We start from the raw sequence: 22,926 nt of genomic DNA on the forward strand, positions 1-22,926 counted from the left end.
TCCTGGAGCTATAGAATATAATGACAGAACTGAAAAACTCAATAGAGAGCTTCAACAGCAGACTTAATCAGACAAAATAAAGAATCAGCAAACTCAAAGATAATTATAAGATAGCAGTTAGAACAACAAGAAGGAAAAAGAGTGAAGAAGGCATATGGGACCTATGGATGCTATCAAATGAATGAATGCATGCATTGAGGGAGTCCCAGAATGAAAAGACAGAAAAAGAGGGGCAGAAAGATTATTTAAGGAAATAATGACTAAAAACTTCCCAAATTATATGGACATGGGTATGGATATTCATATTCATGAAGTTCAAAAGTCCCCAAGCAAGATCAACCCAAAGAAGACACAATATAATCAAACTGGCAAACATCAAAGATGAAAAGAAAAACCTAAGAACAGCAAGAGAAAAGCTACTTGTCACATAGAAAAGAACCCTGATAAGGCTATCAGCACATTTTTTCAGCAGAAACCTTGCATGTCAGGAGTAAGTAGGATGATATACTCAGAATGCTGAAAGAAGGGGGAGTAAAAAACTTCAGCCAAGAGTACTATACCCAGCAAAGTAAAAAGATCAACCCATCAAGATGATATAACAGTTGTAAATATATATACACCAAACATTGTAATACCTAAATATATAAAACAAATATTAACAGAACCAAGGGGAGAAATAGCCATATTGTAACAGTAGAGGACTTTATTATGCCACTTTCAACAATGGATAAATAATCTAGGCAGAAAATCAATAAAGAAATAGTAGGTTTGATAACACCTTACTCCAAATGGGCTCAACAAATATATACAGAACATTCCATCCAACACAGAAGAATATACATTCTTCTCAAGCACATATGGAACACTCCCCAGGATAGATCATAAGTTATGACACTTACCAAATATTAACAAATTAAAGAAGATAGAAGTCATATTGCTAACCTCAGTGATAGAAACTAGAAATTAGTAACAGAAGGAAAATTTGAACATTCACAAATATGTGGAGATAAACAATATACTCCTGGACAACCATTGGGTCAAAGAAGAAATCAGAAAGAAATCAGAAAATATCTTGAAACAGATGAAAATGGAAACATACCAACACATATAGGATTCTACAAAAGCAATTCTCAGAGGAATGTTTATAGTGTTAAATGCCTACATTAAGAAAAAGAAACATCTCAAATAAACTATATAGCTTTATGCCTCAAAGAACTAGAAAAAAGAACAAACTAATCCCAAAGTTAGCAGAAGAAAGGAAATAATAAAGATTGGAGCAGAAATAAATGAATAGAAATTAGGAAGACCATAGAAAAGGTCAGTGAAACTAAGAATTGATTTTTTTTAATAAACAAAATGACAAACTTTTAACTAGACTCACCAAGAAAAAAGCAAGGATTCAAAAATGAAATAATAAATGAAAGAGGAAACATTACGGCTGATATTATAAAACTACAAAGGGCCATGAGAGACTACTATGAACAATTATATGCCATCATATTGGATAACCTAGAAGAAATGAATAAATACCTAGAAACATATAATTGACTGAGACAGAACCATGAAGAAATAGAAAATCTGAAAAAATTCACAATGAGCAAGGAAATTGAAGCATGAGTCAAAAATTCCCAACAAAGAAAAACACATGATAGCTTCACAAGTGAATTCTACCATTTCAACAAGAATGAATGTCATTACTTCTCTAACTCCTCAAAAAAATTGATATGGAGGCAACACTTCCAAACTCATTTTTTGAAGCCAGCATTATCCTCAGACCAAAGCCAGATGAGGACCCTCCAAGAAAAGGAAATTACAGGCCAATAATCTTGATGAACAAAAACACAAAAATGCTCAACAAAATATTAGCAAACCAAATTCAGTAGCACATTAGAAGGATCATGCACCATGATCAAGTGGAATTTATCCCTGGAATGCAAGGATGGTTCACTATATGCAAATCACTAAACATGGTACATGGAAATCATATGATTTCAGTAGATGCAGAAGAAGCATCTAGCAAAATTCAACATCCTTTCATGATAAAAACTCTTAACAAATTATATGTAGAAGGAATGTACCTCAACATTACAAAGGCCTTATATGATGTGCCCACAGCTAACATCATAGTGGTAAAGCTGAAACTTTTTCCCTTAAGATTAGGGACAAGGCAAAGATGACCACTCTCCACTTCTATTCAGTGTAGTGCTGGAAGTCTTAGAGCAGTTAGGCAAGAAAAAGAAATAAAAGACATCCAAAAAGGAAAGGAAAAAGCAAAATCGTCTCTGCAGATGACATAATCTTGTATGTAGAAAACCCTACAGACTCCACCAAAAAACCGTTAGAACTAATAAATGAATTCAGTAAAGTTGCAGGATACACAGGCAACATACAAAAATCAGTTACATTTCTATACACTAACAACAAACTATCTGAAAAAGAAATAAAGAGGACAGTCCCATTTACAGTGGCATCAAAGGAATGGAATACTTAGGAATAAATTTTCATCAAGGACATGAAAGATCTTATACACTGAAGTGCTGTGAACATTGATAAGAGAAATTGAAGAAAACACAAATAAATGGAAAGATATTCTGTATTGAGGGATTGGAAGAATTAATATTGTTAAAATGTCCATATTACCTTTTTTTAACCCCTTCCAAGATTTTATTTAAATTCAAGTTAGTTAATATATAGTGTAGTATTGGTTACAGGGGTAGAATTTAGTGATTCGTCACTTACATACAACATCTAGTGCTCAACACAAGTGCCCTCTCTAATGCCCATCACTCATTTAGCCCATCCCTCCACCCACTGCCCCTCCAGCAACCCTCAGTTTGTTCTCTGTAGTTAAGAGTCTCTTATGGTTTGCCTCCCTCTCTCTTTTTATCTTATTTTATTTTTCCTTTTTTTCCACCTATGTTCCTCTGTTTTGTTTCTTAAATTCCACATATGAGTGAAATCATATGGTATTTGTCTTTCTCTGACTTATTTCACTTTGCATAGTACACTCTAGCTCCATCCACATTGTTGAAAATAGAAAGATTTCCTTTTTTGATGGGTAATATTCCATTTTATACACACACACACACCACATCTTTATCCACTCATCAGTCAATGGACATTTGGGCTCTTTCCATAATTTGGTTATCGTTGATAATGCTGCTATAAACATTGGGGGTGTGTGTGCCCCTTTGAATCAGTATTTTTGTATCCTTTAGGTAAATTCACACACATATAGTCAATTACCAGGAATACACAATAGGCAATTGCTGGGTCATAGGGTAGTGCTATTTTTAACTTTTTGAGGAACCTCCATAATGTTTTCTAGAGTGGCTGCATTCCCACCAACAGTGTAAGAGTGTTCCCCTTTCTCCACATCCTCACCAATATCTCTTGTTTCCTGGCTAATTCTGACAGGTGTGAGGTGGTATCTCATTGTGGTTTTGATTTGAATTTCCCTGATAATGACTTATGTTGATCATTTTTTCATGTGTGTTAGGCATTTGTATGTCTTCTTTGTAGAAATGTCTGTTCATGTCTTCTGAACTAGGTTATTTATTTTTGGGTGTTGAGTTTGATAAGTTCTTTATAGATTTTGGACACTGGCCCTTTATCAGATATGTTATTTGTAAATATCTTCTCCTATTCTGTAGGTTGCCTTTTAGTTTTGTTGATTGTTTCCTTCACTATGTAGAAGGTTTTTATCTTGATGAAGCCCCAATAGCTCACTTTTGCTTTCGTCTTTTTTCCATTGCGTATTCTTTCCTGCTTTGTCAAAGATTAGTTGACCATATAGCTGTGAGTGCATTTCTGGGTTCTCTATTCTGTTCCATTGCTCTGTGTGTCTGTTTTTGTGCCAGTTCCATACTGTCTTGGTGATTACACCTTTGTAATACAGCTTGAAGTCCAGAATTGTGATGCCTCTCACTTTGCTTTTATTTTTCAACATTACTTTGGCTATTTGGGGTCTTTTCTGGTTCCATACAAATTTTAGAATTGTTTGTTCTAGGTCTTTGAAAAATGCTCATATTATTTTGGTAGGGATTGCATTGAATGTGTAGATTTCTTTGATTAGTATAGACATTTTAACAATATTTGCTCTCCCAATCCATGAGCACAGAATGTTTTTCCATTTCTTTGTGCCTTCCTCAATATCTTTCACAAGTGTTCTGTAGTTTTCAGAGTGCAGATCTTTTACCTCTTTGGTTAGATTTATTCCTAAGTATCTTATGGTTTTTGATGCAAAAATATCCATACTACTTACAGTGATCTATAGCTTTAGTACAATCCCTAGAAAAACTGCAATGGCATTTTCCCATAAATATAAAATAATCCTGTTATTTGTACAGACCACAAAAGACCCCAAGCAGCCACAGCAGTGTTGAGAAAGAACAAAACTGAATGCATCCAACTTCCTGATTTCAAACTATAGTGCATAGCTATAGTAATCAAAATAGTGTTACTGTTCTAAAAACAAACCCCTTCACCAACAGAACAGAGATCCCAGAAGTAAATTCACACACATACAGTCAATTACCAGGAATACACAACAGGGAAAGGATAGTCTCTTTAATAACTGGTGTTGGGAAAACTGAATATCCACATGCAAAAGAATAAAATTGGAACTTTATTTTATACCATACAGAAAAATGAACTCAAATGCATTAACAACTTAAATATAAGACCTGAAACCATAAAAAACCCCATAGGAAAACAGAAAAATCTTTTCAACATTGGTCTTAGCAATTATTTTTTTTTGCATATGACACCAAAACGTAGGCAACAAAAGCAAACATAAGTAGGACTGTGTCAAACTAGAACACTTCTGCACAGCAAAAGAAACAATCAGTAAAATGAAAATGCAACTTCCAGAATGGGAGAAAATATTTGCAAACCATGTCTCTAATAAGGAGTTAATATCCAAAATATGTAAGGACTCAATTCAATCGCAAAAAAACAAATAACTTGATTTAAAAATGGGGAAAGGTCCTGAATAGACATTTTTCCAAAGAAAACATATAGATGACCAATAGATATATGGAAAGGTGTTCATTATCACTAATCATCAGGAAAATGCAAATCAAAAGCACAATATTATATCAGCTCACACCTGTTGGAATGGCTATACCAAAAAGAGGTAACAAGTACTGATGAGGATATGGAAAAAAGGGGGCCCTATACACTTTGGAAGTGCAAATTGGTATAGCTGTTATGGAAAACAGTAGAGAGCTTCCTCAAAAAATTTAAAAAATAGGACTACCACATGATTTACTAATTTCACTTCTGGATGGATACACACACACACACACACACACACACACACACACACACACATATCAGAGAGGTTATCTGCACTCCCATATTCATTGCAGCAATATACAGAATAGCCAAAATATAGAAATAACCTAAATGTCTGTCAGTGGACAAATAGAGAAGGAAAATGTGTTTTATATATGAATAAATATAACTATATATATATATTCATTCATATATATATATTCATTCATATATTCATATATTCATTCATATATTCATATATTCATTCATATATATATTCATTCATATATATATATCATATATACATATATATATTCATTCATTCAGTGGAATATTATTCTGCCCTAAAAGAGAAGGAAATATTCCAATTTGCAAACACATGGATAAACATGGAAGACATTATGCTAAGTGAATAAGTCATACACGGAGAGACAAATATGTATGATCTCACTCGTTATGTGAAATCTAAAACAGTCAAATTCTCAGAAGGAGAAACTAGAATGATGGTTGGCAGAGGGTGGAGAGTAAGGCACAAAATGGGGAGACATTAATCAGAGGGTACAAATGGTCCATCGTAAGATGAGTAAGTTCTGGAGATCTAATGTGTAGCTGGTGACCATAGTTAATAATACTGTTGTATACTTGAAATTTGATAAGAGAGTAAATCTTAAATATTCTGACCACAAAAATAAAGGTAGTAACTAGCAGTTATGTGGGGTCATGGATGTGTTATGTCGATTGTAGTAATCATTTCACCAAATATATCAACTCATCACATTGTACATCTTAACTATATACCTCAATAAAGTAGAGTGGGAGGGTGGAAGAAACAGCACAAGTGAGACATTAACTAGCTGATGAGGAAACCAGTAAAATGATAAATACAGTTCAGAGGACATTTCAAGGAACTTGGTATTTATTGGGATTTGAAAAGAAATGTTAGAATAAGTTGACTAGGTTAGATACAAAATTAGTTAATGCCCAGTAGGTCAATAAAAGATCATATCTTGAGGTTATCTTCTTCTCCCAGACAGAATATAAAAATCACTTATCAACAAGATCTGTAACTTTTAATATATCATTTTAGAGTCAGAATCCTTAATTAACATTTAAATTGCAAAGCCAAATGAAGTTACCTTCCCCTAGATAATTAAATAATCCTTGGGTGAGCTTGCTAAACAATGTGTCAGTATGACATCAGAGTAATGCTATAATCTCTGGATTGTATTTCCAAGTTGTTTTGGCAACAGAATAAACAACAGATAACCAGTCCTGCAATAAAGTTGCTAATTATAAATATGAGCATTTTAAATATTGGTGTTTTCCCACTGAAAACATTTAAACCTCCTGTATTGAAATGTTCAACTCTTTTTTTTTTTTTAATGTTTATTTCTTAGAAGGAGGGAGGGGGAGAGAGAGAGAGAGAGAATGAGAATGAACGGGGACGGGGCAGAAAGAGAGGGAGACAGAATCTGAAGTAGGCTCCAGGCTGTCATCACAGAGCCTGATGCAGGGCTCAAACCCATGAACTGTGAGATCATGACCTGAGCCAAAGTCGGACATTTAACCAACTGAGCCACCCAGGTGCCCTTGAAATGTTCAACTCTTAAGCCTACAGCTATCAATTTTTTTAAATAAAATTGCTCTTTCAACTTCACTTAATTTTGTTAAATTTCAGTTGGTAAAAGGAAAATATTCTTGCTGAGATTTTATAAGGGCATTCTTCTGGTTCTCATGTTTTCATTCTGAGCTTCAAGTTTCAGAAATTTTTCATTTTTTCAATTTACTAATTTTCATTACCACAGTATCTTATACAATTAATTGTGTTTTCTGGTTCATTTAAGAATGCTCCAAATCCATATCCTTAAATCAGACTTTTTATGTCATAAATTCTTCTAAATGGCTTTTAGAGAATTTTTATAATTTAAAACTTAGTGTTAATTATAATTTGTGGGGTTATACGAAAATTTTTCGGTTTTATATGAATATAATAACTCTTTAATTCTGTCAACTATTTAAATCAGTATGTATTCACACTGTTAATTTTCAGAACTTCTCAAACATTTACTTAGTGACTGAGTTAGAACTTTAATGAATAACCAGTGAAACCTTATAAACCATCTCCTTTTACCTTATTCTTTGGCATGAAATTGAAGAGAAATTCTCCTTTTCTCTTTCTTTTTCTTTCTTTCTTCCTTTATTTCTTTTTCCTTTTCTTTTTCTTAAATTTTACACCAAAAGAATGCCAAGTAAAGTAAAAGCTAGATGAGATCTTTTAAACTTGCACTGAAACAGTTTTATTCATTTCCATCTTCAAGCACTTTTTGCTAAGACACACAATACTGTAAAGAATAGGTGATAATAACCAATTTTATGAGACTACATTTCAGCCTTTACTTGTTAGAAATAAGTGACCATTGAAGACCAAAGCATTAAGATAGCAATGGATAAAGAAGAAAGCAGAATCGTGTGATTTTAGTCAGGGCTGTTCAGGAGGGACATGCAGTTTGTGCCTTGCTCAAAGGCAGAATGAGAGGGGCTAAAATCCAGCCCACTGTCTGCTATTCAAGCTGTGACCCTTTTCATCCTTGAAAAAGGGGTGCTTTTCTTTTCCTTATCTGCTGGCGCAGACGGAACACTTTTTATATAGTACAAAGACCCTCCAGGCTAATAGAACCTTGGCTCAGGGCCTGATGGTCACTTTTTGATAATTAGACATCATTAGTCTTCATGTCTATGACTACAGTATTTCATAGCAGTAGAAAAATCAGCTAGAGAGAAAAATACTAATAAATTCTCTAATTCCCAAGCAAAATAGTAAAAATTATAAGTCTTAAGACACTGAAGTAAACTTGCATAATATGAAATGGAGTAATATTAGTCATGTTCAGTTTGCATTTATCCTACAGATATGCCAGGGTAGTAGAACATGATGCTAAATTGTAACAAATATATTTTGGCTCATTTGAGCCAAAATAGATAAATAAAATCACTTTCTCAGTCTTGTTCGATGAAATCAGGTCACTTCTATTATTAAAGCACATTTTAATTTTGTATAACCAGACAGTAAAATACAAACTCTAAAACTCTTTTAGACCTATTTGGATATTTTTATCTGACCATAATGCTAGTAAGAGGATTCACTTTCCAGCATCCATGGCCACTTCAGATGTTTAAGAATTTCTCTTGGAGGTTATACATACTGATAAATATTGGCATTTTAAGGGATATCTTGTAATGAGGGTATTTTTTTCTGTTGGTGTAAGAGACAACCAAATTTTAGCAAATTCATATTTTAGTAAACCTAAGTTAAATAATGCATACAGGATTTGCATCTGTTGACCAATAGTGAGCATTTTTGACTGAAAGAAGATAGAGCTTTTTGTAATCCCTGCCTCTGGCCCCGTAATAAAGAGAGTGTTTTTCTCTTCATAATAAATTCATCTCTCAGCACAAACAAGTGAATATGTATGTTGTATTTCTGTGTGTCTTAGAAGTGGGAAACAGATCATTACTTATTATAAATGTTTGAAGTGAAATTTCTAACTTTTTGAGAAATACAGAATTACTGCTAGGGTTTTATTAGAATTAAGAAACCTAATAGAAATTAATTACCAACGTGCATTTGAAGGCTCATCATTATTATGCAGTAATATGACTTTAATAGTTTTCATGGGGAATATTAGCCATAGTATAAGCAATTTTGGTGACCTATATTACCATTTACTTGCTAATTAAATCTGAGAGGCATATCTATGGGCTGTTTAGGAAACATGCCTTGTTACACACACACACACACACACACACACACACACAGAGAAAGATTTATAGAAGCTTTGAAATTCATATTTCTGTAATGAAAATTATAATTTGACTTAAATATTAGCTATTGCTATTGTTATCATTAACAAGCATTTGATACACTGCAGGCATGGGTGAGCACTTTAAATATATTAATGCATTTAATCTTTTACAGTAACCTTAGAAGTTTAGCTGCATATCACTGCAAAATACAGATTTCCTTGTTAATTCGGTTATAGTTCTGTTTCCTCAATTACAGTGAATATTTTCTAGTAATTTTCTTAGTTCAAAAAAATATGTCTGATTATGTAGTACTTGCAGTGAATTGAACTCTGCTGCTGTGGGTTTGGGGGCAAGGGTTTGTATAGTTTAATCCTTTATAAAAAGTGGTAGCTTTGAGAATAATAACTATTCCCATCATCCTAAAGTAGGGCTTTCTTTTATAGTAGGGAAAATTTTGCACAAAGCAAGAAATAAGTAACATAAATTATATTTCCTCCAGAAAATTCAGATTTTAGAGACTAAAACCTGTGGCAAAAGTTTTCAGCATCAGTAATGCCCCAGTATGTTTAATCATCATAAATTTTCCTAGGAAATTTTACTCTCTATCTTTAATCATATTGCAAGCAGTCTTATAGCCCTCCATCTGAAAAAAAACAGTAGTCACAAGCAAGGAACTAGTGTTTTAATCTTTTATAATTTTTTTAAGGTTGTTTTTGTTTTTTTGTTTTTTGGGTTGTTTTTTTTTTTTTGAGAGAGAGAGAGAGAGAGAGAGAATGAGAGTGCATGCACACAAACAGGGGAGGGGGCAGAGAGAGAGGAAGGAGAGAATCCCAAGCAGGCTTTGTACCCACCAGCAAGGAGCACAACACAGGGGCTCGAACCCACAAACTGTGAGATCGTGACTTGAGCTGAAATCAAGAGTCGGACGTTTAACCGACTGAGCTACTCAGGTGCTCCTTAATCTTTCATACTTTTAAAAATATTTCTATTTCTCTCCTTCTAGTACACATAGATAGTCTTCTCCTTTATCACTTACCAAATGTACAAAATAAATTGCCCATTCCCTGTCATAGACAATCGCAGGTCTGGAAACTTAACATCACATGGCTCTTAGCCCTTCTAAGTCAGATTGCATCTTGAAATAGCCATTGATAAAACAAGGCTAGAGAGAGTCCCACCAATGCCAGGAGAATAGAGAACCAAGTCTTTCTGGCTTCTGATGACCCACTTTTGTTTCCAATTAAAATTTTAGGGTGTATGACTATTAAGTAACAGTTGTATTGGGCCTGATTCTACTGGTTTAAGGAATTATTGGAAGGACCTTCTTTTTCTCAGGATTTGGGACCTGATCATCTAACAGCCCCAAATCAGTATAGCTCCTCTTTGCTTGGTGTTCATTATGCATACATTCTAAAATTAAAAAACTGTTTCTAATGTGATGTACCCTGTATGTTATCATTTTCTAATGTAATGAAATGTATAAGATTTGGTTAGGTAGAGCCTTGATTACCTTAGTGTATCTGTAGAGTGCTTTATCTAATATTTATTGGGTTTGAAATTGCATAGTTAAATGAATGTGATCATTTTTTATTGAAAAAAAATTTAATGTTTATATTTTGAGAGAAAGAGACAGAGCAGAAGTGGGGGAGGGGCAGAGAGGGAAGGAGACACAGAATCTGAAGCAGGCTCCAGGCTCTGAGCTGTCAGCACAGAGCCTGACACGGGGCTTGAACCCATGGGCCATGAGATCATGACCTGACCTGAAGTCAGACACTTAACCGACTAAGCCACCCAGGCGCCCTAAATGAATGTGATAATTTTTAATGTCAAATTTATGTTTCTCAGTTTTTTAAAATGTCTTCTAGAACTTTTAGTTTATTGAGTTCTCATAATGTTTTTAAGCCTCTTAAAAAAATAGCTCACTAATGACTTCTGATAAAATGTCTTCATGATTAAAATAAATTTCCAGTAACATTCATGAATTCAAATATGAGCCCTGAGGCTTATCACATGACTGGGAGTATGCGCGTACAATTGGACACTAAATGTTTAACCTAAAGTCATAGTATAGTTAAGAATTACCCCTCCCAGGCTTTTTATTTGGATCCCAACTGTAATCTCACTATTGAACACTAAGAAAGTATGTACCTCTGAAGGGAGTGCAGACCTCAGAAGGGCTGAAAAGTGTTAATGCTACACAATCTCTCACATTCATCTTAAAAATAATTCTCGGGGCGCCTTTGTGGCTCGGTTGGTTAGTGTCTGACTCTTGATTTCCACTAAGTTCATGATGTCATGATCTTGAGAGATCGAGCCCTGTGTCAGGCTCTATGCTGATGTCTGTGGAGCCTTCTTGGGATTCTCTCTCTCCCTGCTCCTCTCCCACTCACATGTATACACACACTCTCTCAAAAAAATCTGTTTTAAATAATAATTCTTATATGTTGTCACATAATGTCTATAAATGGAAAGATTATATATTGAATTGAAAAACCTCTGAGAGTGTGAAACTTAAGAAAAAAATCACGTAGTTTGAGGGTTTTTTTTCCCTTACTCCTAAGCTTGCATTCAGTTCTTTGACTACGTGTGGTATGTTTTTCAGTCAGACTATAGCTATCATAAAGTCTCTCTTTATTCTGTGGTATTCTGGACTGAAGTGACACATCAGATACAGAGGATTAATAAAGTTCAATCAACTGCAGTTTCTTCAGAATTGATATTTATCCTATAGTAAATCAGTCAAAGCAGATGAAATGATAAATCTGACAATAAATTGAGTTTGTCAAAGTTGTTTAGTGCTGACTTCAGGTAAGTGTCTTGACCTTGCTCTCTGTGTTCCCACCTATAAAATCGAAAGCATGGTCTAGAGGATCCCTACGGCCCCTTCCTGCTCAAACATTCCATGATAATAACAGATGATACATTATTTTTTAATTACAAATGGTTCAGAAAGGCGCATAAAGCTAAAACATCTTCAGTTAGTACCTCGCCCTGCTCGGACGTTGGTGTGCTTGCGTGTTTCAGCTCTCTCTTATTTCTTCATACGCTGACACATAATGGACATCGATAGACCTTTTGGGAGAGGGTGAGTAAAGCTTTATTTTAAACTTCTGTTTTAAAAGAGACTTCTGTCTCTTCATCACTTCCTTAATTTGATGATTTGGAGCCTGGTACATCTTTTGTCCTTTCCTCTTCCCTCCTGTTTGTTCTTTGTCTGTGGTACAACACAGATTCTCTGGCTGCAATTTCCTCTGTTCCCTCTGAAGCACAAATTTCAGACCCATTTGCACCAGAGCCTGCCCCTCCTACCACAACCGCTGAAATTGCAACTGCTTCAGCCTCTGCCTCAACTACTACAACTGTCACCGCTGTCACTGCTGATGTGGACCTCTTTGGAGGTTAGTCAGTCACATCACTGTTTTGTCCTTTTCCTTCCAGGTTTGGGAGTTGCCTTAGACTTGAGGTGCTTAAAAATGTTCACGTGATAGGACAACATGTCAGAGTGTTTACTTTTTAAATGTTTCTTCATATATATTTATCAACACTAACTTTATCAATTTCATCTTCACTTAATTTTAGTAGCTTTAGAGCAAAGATTGCAATGCTTTAGGCCAGTGTGATGTTTCCAGTTTTTAAACGTCGGGATTTAGATTGCTGTTAGAACCCTTGTCCCATGTATGTCCCTGCCCTGCAGCATCTATGTGAGAGTGGTGCCAGGCCTCTCTATCACATTTAGGTTTGGCTTCTTGACCACCTTCAAACTAGCTGAACAAATCATATTTGCACAATATGGAAGGGGAAGTTCTGGCTTAAGTTATTTTTTAAGATTTGGAAAAACAGTCATCCAAGAGTAGTTCAGAGTTGGAGGTCTCTGAAGAAAGTTTGGGGATACGCCCATTTTGTAACTGTAAGCTTGTTCTGCACAAGCAAAGAGTTGGATCATCTTTGGCCTTGGAACTTTGAGAGATCATTTGATACAACGCTCACATGCTGATTGAAAACAGGTTTAGGTTAGACTTTGAAATGATCATCTGAAAATACACTTTATGTTCAAATGTAAATTCTGACAGAGTTGACTCACAGCTGTGAGTTGCGTCAGGTATCCTAGACTCTGGCGGTATAATATGCCTGGACCTTATGAACCGACCAAAGCTAGTGTGTTTACATATTCCCATCTGAGAGGTGCTAATGTCCACACCTGGAGAAGTGCTCATATCAAATACATGCATCGAATAGTGTTATATTCATCATAGTTTTGTGTTTCTTTGTTACCGTATAACATCTTTCCCGGGGCATTTTGAGAATATGGTAAAGAAATTGGAGGAAGCAAGTGATGGGGACAGCGGGACAGATTTGGTAGGCTCTCGTGGAGTTAATACATTCCCCTGGGAACATACACTTACTGGCCCGTCCCACTGTGCCACCCGCCATGCCCCAGTCTCTGAGGCTTGCCAGCGCTGTCTCGGACAGGAGCGCTCCGGTGGACACAGCACCGTTGCCATAGTTTCACACAAGGAAGTTGCCGCTGCTTGCAGCGCGGCCATTCCTGTTGCAGGAGAAACCTTTTTTTAAAGTGGGGGAATGGGGTTTGCAGGCTCTTGCATATTTTATTGAAAGTAGGCAACCACTAGTGAAAGTTAGTTTTTCAGTTATGCCTCTATAACTTTGAGACCAAAAATTAAATTTTCAGCTTAAATTTGTAAAATGAACTTCTTCACACACCTCCTTCCCCCCTCCCCATTATTAGTATTGGGTACGGGTGGTTTCTCGTACGCTTATCTTTTCAGAAACACTTCAAGGAACATATGAACAGGACAGATAACTATTTTGTGCTTAAATATTTCTACACCTTTAGCTGTTTAGATTTTTATTTTTCAATCCAATTGTAAGGAACTTAAGTGCCTTTAAGAAAACAGTCAACTCCATCTTGCTTCCTCCGTAGCTCTCTAGAATAGTAAAGCCTGATATAGTTCCTTGAAATAGTCTTTGTGCCATTATGCTGTTTGTGTTGATCATTTATGGCTGATTTTTCTACATTCGTCAATCAGAAAAACCTGTATATTTGTAAATATTTTCATGGTTCTTTCTATCCTGAAATACCACTTTAAAAGACTAATACTGCAGAAAGTCGTGTAACTTAATCCCAAAGAATGGGGCTCTCCGTGTGATTTTCCCAATATCCTTTCTAGTCATCTGGCTGTAGGTAAAGTGAGTACATCTGTAAATCTCATCATAATTATTTTTACTGATCTGGATAGCTCCATAAACTATCTCCTGACCTCTTAGCTGTAAAATCTCTATCTTTATGGCCAGGAGTCTACAGGTGTCACGGTTGCACAGTTTTCAGTGATATTCCCTAATTTCTTTCATGTTCTTTTTTTTTTTTTTTTTATTTAAAAAAAATTTTTTTTTCAACGTTTATTTATTTTTGGGACAGAGAGAGACAGAGCATGAACGGGGGAGGGGCAGAAAGAGAGGGAGACACAGAATTGGAAACAGGCTCCAGGCTCTGAGCCATCAGCTCAGCAGGGCTCGAACTCACGGATCGCGAGATCATGACCTGGCTGAAGTCAGACGCTTAACCGACTGCGCCACCCAGGCACCCCACATGTTCTTTATTGATTTATAACGAATCATCTAGAGATGGGCCATGTTGTGTGGCCATTTTTTTTCTTATTTTGTGTCACTAAAATGGGCAAGTGGTAGAACTCTTAAATACAATAAGGGCACCAGATATTTTGTTTACATGATTTAAAACATGCATTTTTGAGGTTTTATCTAGCTCATACAGCAGTATTAAGTAGATGTCTTTTTTTTTTTAATTTTTTAATGTTTATTTATTTTGGAGAGAGACAGAGACAGAATGTGAGTGGGTTAGAGGCAGGGAGAGAGGGAGACATAGAATCTGAAGCAGGCTCCAGGCTCCGAGCTTGTCAGCACAGAGTCTGACATGGGGCTTGAACTCACGAACCGGGAGATCACGACCCGAGACAGAGTCGGGCACTCAATCAACTGAGCCACCCAGGCGCCCCAGTATTAAGTAGATGTCTTTAGAAATAAGTTAAAGAGATTTATTTCTGGGAAGTAGTTAATTGTTTAATTTCATGAATATTAAATATTAAAACATTGATATTTCTATGCACTTATAATAAATTTGAAAAACGGAAAATGTCTGATATTTTTAAATATTCACATTGATACCCCACATAACATTTTAGTTATTTCAATGTAAGTCATTAAAAATATTTTCAGAAAATTATATTTACTAAACACTTTATTTTTTTTTTAATTTTTTAACATTTATTCATCTTTGAGAGACAGAAACAGAGTGTGAGTGGGGCAGGGGCAGAGAGAGAGGGAGACACAGAATCTGAAACAGGCTCCAGGCTCTGAGCTGTCAACACGGAGCCTCACGCAGGGCTCGAACTCACTGTGAGATCATGACCTGAACTGAAGTCAGACGCTTAACCAACTGAGCCACCAAGCGCCCCACACTTTCAGTCACCTGTGTCAGTTTGGGAGCAAGCTTTCAGGAGCATGTAGTCTGTGAGCATGAAACCAAGTGGCTGGAAAACCAGAGAACTTCCCTCACAAGCCTGCTCTCATTTGTGCAAGTTGGTTAACAAACTAAGTACTAAGTACTTAAATATAAGCACTTGAATCTAGATTTTGTGTAAGAGTCATAACCTGGGACCTTTGGGGAAGACTGGAATGGTGACTTTCAGGTTGTTGACAGTGATTAAAACCCCTGTCCAAGTAAGCGACTTAAAGATGGCTCATGGGACTGGAGAAGATGGGGAGAATTCAAGCTGGGAAAATGATAGCTATACGAAATTTTTAGAAAGGTAGTCACATGATAAAAAGTTTGAGAGAAAATTCTTCCTAGATTGCTAGAGGGGAAAAAAAAGACTGGTCCGTAGCAGTGGCTGGGAGACTGTTTTGCTGGGGAAGGCCTGGACTGGGTCCATAATTATAGAACGGCAGGAACATGCATTTCCAGGAAATTGCACGGGTTGAAAATAGCCAGTATGTAAAAATGAACTGCAAATGGGTAACAAGGGAAAGAGAACTTGATTAGAAAGAGCTTGAGTTTTCAAAACTGGAAGGTTAATACTGCCTTTGATAATGAAAGAAAACTAGGTAGTAAAACAAGTTTAATTTGTTTACAACAACAACAAAAAATTCTATTACCTCTCACAGCTTGAGGGCCAACTGAGCTCTGCTGGACAGTTCTCATTCATGGTCTCCTTCCTGGCTACAGTCGGGCTGGGGCTGGTGTTACTCAGGCAGTGGCTGGGGCTGCAGTCTTACTGGTGCACATCTCTGCCTTCTGGCCTGGGAAGACAACCAACGGAACCTGGAGCAGCTGGGCTTCTATCTTTAAGAGAACCTCTGATGAGAATAGACGAGTTTATAATCTTTAATTTTCAGTAACAGGAGAAGCATTTAAAGGAGATACACATCTTGCTGGCAGGGAGGAAAAACCTCTTTTGAGGACATGGTTACAAATATGTGTTTCACCTGCTTACACGTAAGTGGTAACTGCAGAGGGAAGCCCGTAGATATTTATTTGACCCCCGTCCCCAACACTGACATAACTGGTGTTTATTCCATCAGACAAACACGAAATAGTAGAATGTGGCATGGTTCATAACAGTGCGGCATAGTGGTTAACACAAAGCCTCTGTCATTTTATAGCCAGATGCTGACTCTACCATTTGCCTGCTGTGTGACCTTGGTCAAGTCACTCAGACTTTCTAAGCTTCCATTCTCTTATCTACAGAGTAAAGATAATAGAATCTACATCATGAGATAGTTATAGGAATTAAATTTAATAATGTCATAAAACATTTACACAGTGGCACATGAACACTCACTAGGGACAGCTATCACTGTTTCTACTAGTTTTAGTATTATTATCCTCACTTCTATTTATAGAAATAAAAAGAAAAACTGACCTGACCCATGGCAAAATACTCTCAGCCCTGCCTACTTCCTCCTATACTTTCTTGTGTTCTGCCCCAGCTCTTCAGGTTTTCATATTGCTCTAAGCGCTCTCTATCACAGCACCCTTAGCATGGCTTCTGGGGAAGCAAGACTGGCCTATCCACACTCCAGTATTATTTGGCCTCTCCCCTGACTGACCTCTGCTCAGAAAACATATTCCCTTGTGTAGCTGAGGGAAGTAAGCAAACCAAATAAACCTGTAAGAAATGAGTAACTGATTGTCTCATTATGTCTTCTAAGGATATTTGTGTTTTTATAACTTTTAACCCAAGTGTCTAATTTCATGTTTGTTGTTCCACTTAGTGCTGGGCCTCAGGAAAGGAAAACAGGAAAGTCTGTTTCATACTCAGATCAGTTTGGAACATGCTCAGTTAAACTCAGAATCAAGTGCCTTGACTATGTAAATCTCCAAGAAAGGGAAGATACTGTGTAGTAGTTCACAAGCATATCTGACAATTTCTTTTTAATGGCCAGAGGAACAGTGTTCTTGGGGACACTTGTAGATATTGTGGAAGGCAGTATTTTAGGATGAGAAGTCTAGCAGGTAAGTGGCCGATTCTAGATGGGTGTTGGTCCCCACTTTCAAGGAGTTTCTTCTAAGCAAATCATATTTATGTTGGCTCATTCTGTTGTACTTTCAAATTATAGAATTTCTTTGAAAACTCTGGGTTTTTTTGTTTGTTTTTTACCAAACTAACATGGTTTACTGGCAGAAATACATTGGGTGCCATTTGTACACATCAGCCATTTATATATTTATAAATTGGGGCTACCTGTTTGTTAATGAATTTTCTGCTCTAAATAGTAATATGCTTGTAGTCTTAAATGAAACCGTGTTTTTAGTATGTTGAAACTAGATCATTTTCCAAATAATGAGAGCAATACAATATTTGAAAACAGCAATAAACTTAAGTTGAAATAAAGGCAATATGGTGTCATCCCCTAGTTTTGTTTTCTATTTCCTTAAATCCTTGCTTGTATCTGAAAATGCTTTTCAAGGATAACAAAGACTTAACTTTTATGAGTACTTAGTAAACTTTTCATGTTAACAGTGTAATTTTTCCTGTACTAGACCATAAAATATTTTTTTAACTAGAATTATTTGTTTACATTTCCATCATATGTTTAATTTTATGGGCATTAAGGAAAACATCTATGTTTGGTAGAAACCACCAGTCGGAGACATCTTAGTAACATAGTGAATAAGTATTACCTAGACATGAAAGATTAACAAGATCCTAAGTTACATAATAAAGTTATTTTTGTGTTTTAATTTTCACATCCATTAATTTCTAATGATACATAAAACATGCTTCTCAGAGCCCTTATACAATGAGAATCCTGTGGCCTGATGGATCCTAATAGGCCTCAGCAGTATGAACACTGTATCCTTTGCATGTGACTAACATGAAGGAGTGCAAAGAATCATTGTTTTGTGACTGCCAGCAGCGCATGGGCCGTAAAAATGCATTTTAAGAAATTCATGTTGTATAAGGGAGCCTTTTTCGCAATTTAACTTGGTTCTTTTACTATATTTTCTTCTCTTTTTATTCCTTTTAATTTCTGTTGTTTTAAAAACTGCACCCAAGATGCCTTTGCAGCTTCTCCTGGGGAGGCCCCTGCAGCATCCGAAGGGGCCGCCGCACCAGCTACCCCAACCCCGGTAGCGGCAGCGCTCGATGCATGTTCAGGAAATGGTGGGTTGAAAGTCATGAGCAAGTCTGTTGTTTCTCTCTCCTCATGTGAAACTCCCATAGTTAGATGTGGCCATGTTTTTCTAACTTTAATCTCTTCCGAGTAGCAAGTATCATTCACAACGGAATAGATAGTGCTGGCACTTAAAACATTAAGACGATCAAGTGCATACTTAATCAAAATTGACAATTTCTCAAGATTGACAATTTTTGTCAGTGCAAGTATGCTCTCTTAATGTTTTTGTCCTCCAACGCTATACTGTACTCCTTTCTAACACTGAGTTCTAATATATAGGCATGTTTTAATGAGTTTTCAAAGCTACCAAATTGCCCAGTTTGAGAGTTTGAAGAAAAATCTCTGATCCTAGACTGGAGGCTAATCTTAACAGTACTTTGAAGTGTTCCGGTTTCTTAACTGTGTTACCCACTAAGTTTTTTTTTTCTTTAGAGAAACGTCCAAACCACTGACCCTTGCTAATAGGCTAGTAGTGCCAGTAATGCAATCCACGCAGCCCAGTGCCTAGCTAGTGTGTGAATATCTGTGTCAGGTGTCTCTCACCCTAGTTGTGATGCCTCTCTCTTGTCTCTCTCCTTACCGATGCTGTATGTGTCTCCACTTTCCTTTCCAAAAGACCCCTTTGCCCCGTCCGAAGGTAGCGCAGAGGCTGCGCCCGAGCTGGACCTCTTTGCAATGAAGCCACCTGAGACCAGTGTTCCTGTAGTTACCCCTACAGCTAGCACAGCCCCTCCGGTTCCCGCCACTGCTCCTTCTCCTGCTCCCGCTGTCGCAGCTGCCGCTGCCGCCACTACCGCCTCCGCCACCGCCGCCGCCTCCGCCGCCACCACCTCCGCCGCCACCACCGCCGCTCCTCCTGCTCTAGATATCTTTGGTGGTAATTCTTTGTTGTTGTTGAACTCTCTTCACCTGGTGGATTGAATTCTGATAACTTGAGATACCCTGCACACACAACCGTTACTGCATGACTACCGTGTAAACTACATGCTTTTCTAGAAACCGTTTGCTGCTTATTTCGGAATTGTCCCACGTGCGCACTCAGAACCGGAAATGTGATGCTGTGTCGGACTGCTTTGTCGAGTTGAGTAAAGACATGTGTGTTCTTGGTCTTAGATTTGTTTGAGTCTCCTCCTGAAGTCGCTGCAGCGCCTAAGCCAGATGCTGCTCCTAGCATAGACCTGTTTGGTACAGGTAAACATCTAAAGCAACCCCCCCCTCCCTTTTTTTTTTTTATATATTAGTTCTCCCAGATATTTTCTTGATTGAACTCTCTGTGCTCACCTGTGATAATGCATTTGTTAGATATTTAACTTTGATTTCAGCTTTCTACTTACCTCTGCTTGGTTTTGGTTTGTTTCACTTTTGGAAGATGCTTTCTCCTCTCCACCACAAGGGGCCTCTCCTGTGCCTGAGAGTTCTCTCACTGCTGACCTCTTATCCGGTGAGTGCTTTTGCCAAGGCCAAGCCTTCTGAGATGTCTGCTGGGGGTTATGTGTGTGCAGAGGCGGATACAAAAACACGCAGGTTCGTCTTGAGTTCTTTTAAACTCAGAATTCGCCTGAAAGAAATAAATCTCATTTTGGCTCATCACCAACTGATGAGGTTACTGATTTCAAATCTAATGCTGGTGAAAAGACACAGCTTTTATCCCCCCCTCCTCCATGTTAAAATCTCTGAGTTTCAGGAGTCAAATGTTATTTTCTTCTGGAAAGTATGTATTTTTAAATCCATTTGCTTCTTCTCAACTGTTAAAATGGTCTGCAGTCTTACTGCCTGCTGTTAAACATGAAATCCTGAGAAGCCATCTGTCAAGGCTCGTGGTTTTATTTTCCCCTGGGTGACATGCCCTTTTCCCTGTTGTGTGCTTCACCGCAGTGGATGCATTTGCAGCACCGTCTCCTGCAACCACTGCCTCTCCAGCAAAGGTGGACTCTTCGGGCGTGATAGACCTTTTTGGGGGTGCGTATCTCTCCTCCTTCAACACATGAAGAGTCTTCCCCCCCCCCCAGAATAGTTTTTAGATCTTCCGCTTCATTATATCCCATCAATTTTTTCTTTTGACTACGTGAAGTTATTTCCATCTCTCAGCTGTGTGAGCTTACGTTTTTAAGACCTTTTCCATTTCTTTGCCATCGTCATCTTCATTCTCATCAGCTCACCATAATTTCCAATGCATGGCCTAATGAAACCGATCGTTTCTTCATTTGAAGTCTTTGTGTTTTTAACTTTTTGTTCCTCCTAATGTAGAATCAGCTGATTGGAATTTCCTTCTACTGTTCTTCATTGGTGATCCTGATCTATTGGCTAAATCAACATTTCTAAGTTCTTAAAAAAAAAAAGCAATGTAAATATTAACTAGATAATTTGGAACTGAAAACAAATAAACCAGTCCAAACTGAAAACATAAGCTGGAGAGCCATACATTATTCTGTAGGGTTTATTTATGTTAAGCTTAATGTTTTAAATCCTGCCAGAGAACCAGAAGATGTTTCACTGATTTAAATGTATTCTTCTGTTACTTTGTGTGTTATCTGAAGGCAGGGAGATGCACTGAATTAACTCTTAAGCTACTCAGTTGGATGGTGGATTTAAAATCTTATTTTAGCATTAAATTTCAGGGAAAAGTACAGATTTGAAGTGATTTCTTCATGAATGTCCACAAATGTGTGTGCCACAGGCTAAAATGCCATTTTTAGTAAGTTAAGCCACACCGATTACCTTCCCCACTGAATGCCGAAGCATCATGGTATGAGCCATGAGGGGTACAATGGTGTCACAGTCTCTGACATTCAGGAGCTCAAAACTTGTGGCAAATAAACACTGAACTGTGGTATAAAGGTACAAGTTGGGCTGCTGCTGCTGCTCAAATTAAGTTTGTTCTTTTTTTTTTTTTTTTTTTTTGCGCTAAGTTTAATGGAGTTCTAAATGGGAAAGTTCTATTGTATTACCTCTGGGTAAAATTTTTAAAACCTTGATCCTATTTTAAGAGATGACAGGATTCAGTCCAGAGGTTTTTTTCTTTAAATGGAAAAGAAGAATTGTCTTACTCTTACAAAGAGGTATTAATCTGAAATATTCTCGGACTCTTTTTTGAGAGAATAAACTCAGAGCATGGTCAGAACATAATTCAGTTGACTCAGTCATTTCATATATCCGAAGGTGACAGGTTCACCACACAAAGTGTCATGTCTATGCATTTCTCTGATAAACACTTAATTTACTTACTGTACTTACTGTTTACACTCTTTTACTTTTTTGCTGCACAATGGATAATGGGTAGATGCATTTGGAAGTAGTGCTTCTGAACCCCAACCTGCACCTCAGGCTGCTTCTAGTTCATCAGCATCGGCAGACCTACTAGCTGGTAATTAATTCATTAAAATAAAATGGTATTTTGTGGAAATTAAGTTTTGATATATTTTTATAAGTTACAGATATGTAAACTTCAACATGCATGTATTCTTTCCCTTTTGAGACATAAAACTGAAAAACAAGACATTGTATAATAGAAGGTTATTTCCCAAGATTGTATAAATACCAATAGTAAAATCACAGTTGTATACAGGTCATCCCTGTGGCTCCTTGGATGCTCTTAAATGCCTTACTTTCTTTAATGTTAATTTTATTTTTGAGAGATAGAGAGACACACACACAGAGTGTGAGTGGGGGAGGGGCAGAGAGAGGGAGACAAAATCCAAAGCAGGCTCCAGGTTCCGACCTGTCAGCATAGATAGAGCTTGAGGCGGGGCTCAAACTCACAGTGAGATCATGACCTGAGCTGAAGTCAGACGCTCAACTGACTGAGCCACCCAGGCACCCCAAATGCCTTACTTTCAGTCATCACATTTCTTTTTGTTTACAAAAGAGGTAATATGCTTATGTAGCAAATTTTATCTTGTATTGCCTGTGCCCATTTTTTTTTTTTTAAAGAAATTTATGTGGAAAGATACCATTATGTTTGTCAACTGATTCTGTAACTCCAGGATAAAGTATTACAGATTTCCACCAGGGTTGAAACTGTTGCTACCTATGCCACTTTTTTTAACTAGCTGTTTGTTTGTTTGTTTGTTTTTTAATCTGAAAACTTCTGGAGAGCTCTCAGTTCAACAGGGCCATAGTGTGGCGTAG

At 37.0% G+C, this 22,926-nt stretch overlaps 1 protein-coding gene across 11 annotated transcripts in view; it reads left to right on the forward strand.

The window, feature by feature from the left end:
- The window catches only part of SNAP91 (synaptosome associated protein 91), a 147,167-nt gene that overhangs the window by 88,660 nt on the left and 35,581 nt on the right, over nucleotides 1-22,926 (forward strand). For 5 of the 11 annotated variants that reach the window (XM_053222506.1, XM_053222505.1, XM_027057324.2 and 2 more), the window contains exons 14-21: nucleotides 12,152-12,166; nucleotides 12,312-12,479; nucleotides 18,678-18,785; nucleotides 19,415-19,675; nucleotides 19,912-19,989; nucleotides 20,168-20,239; nucleotides 20,674-20,757; nucleotides 22,079-22,162. The exons of 1 other annotated variant lie outside the window; for it this stretch is intronic. In XM_053222506.1, coding sequence (XP_053078481.1) covers nucleotides 12,152-12,166; nucleotides 12,312-12,479; nucleotides 18,678-18,785; nucleotides 19,415-19,675; nucleotides 19,912-19,989; nucleotides 20,168-20,239; nucleotides 20,674-20,757; nucleotides 22,079-22,162 — 870 coding nt within the window. The remainder of the gene's footprint in view (nucleotides 1-12,151; nucleotides 12,167-12,311; nucleotides 12,480-18,677; nucleotides 18,786-19,414; nucleotides 19,676-19,911; nucleotides 19,990-20,167; nucleotides 20,240-20,673; nucleotides 20,758-22,078; nucleotides 22,163-22,926) is intronic. 5 more of the 11 variants (XM_053222507.1, XM_027057327.2, XM_053222508.1 and 2 more) reach the window with 4 other exon arrangements.

This window comes from Acinonyx jubatus, chromosome B2 (genome assembly GCF_027475565.1).
Source record: "Acinonyx jubatus isolate Ajub_Pintada_27869175 chromosome B2, VMU_Ajub_asm_v1.0, whole genome shotgun sequence".
Lineage (NCBI taxonomy): Eukaryota > Metazoa > Chordata > Mammalia > Carnivora > Felidae > Acinonyx > Acinonyx jubatus.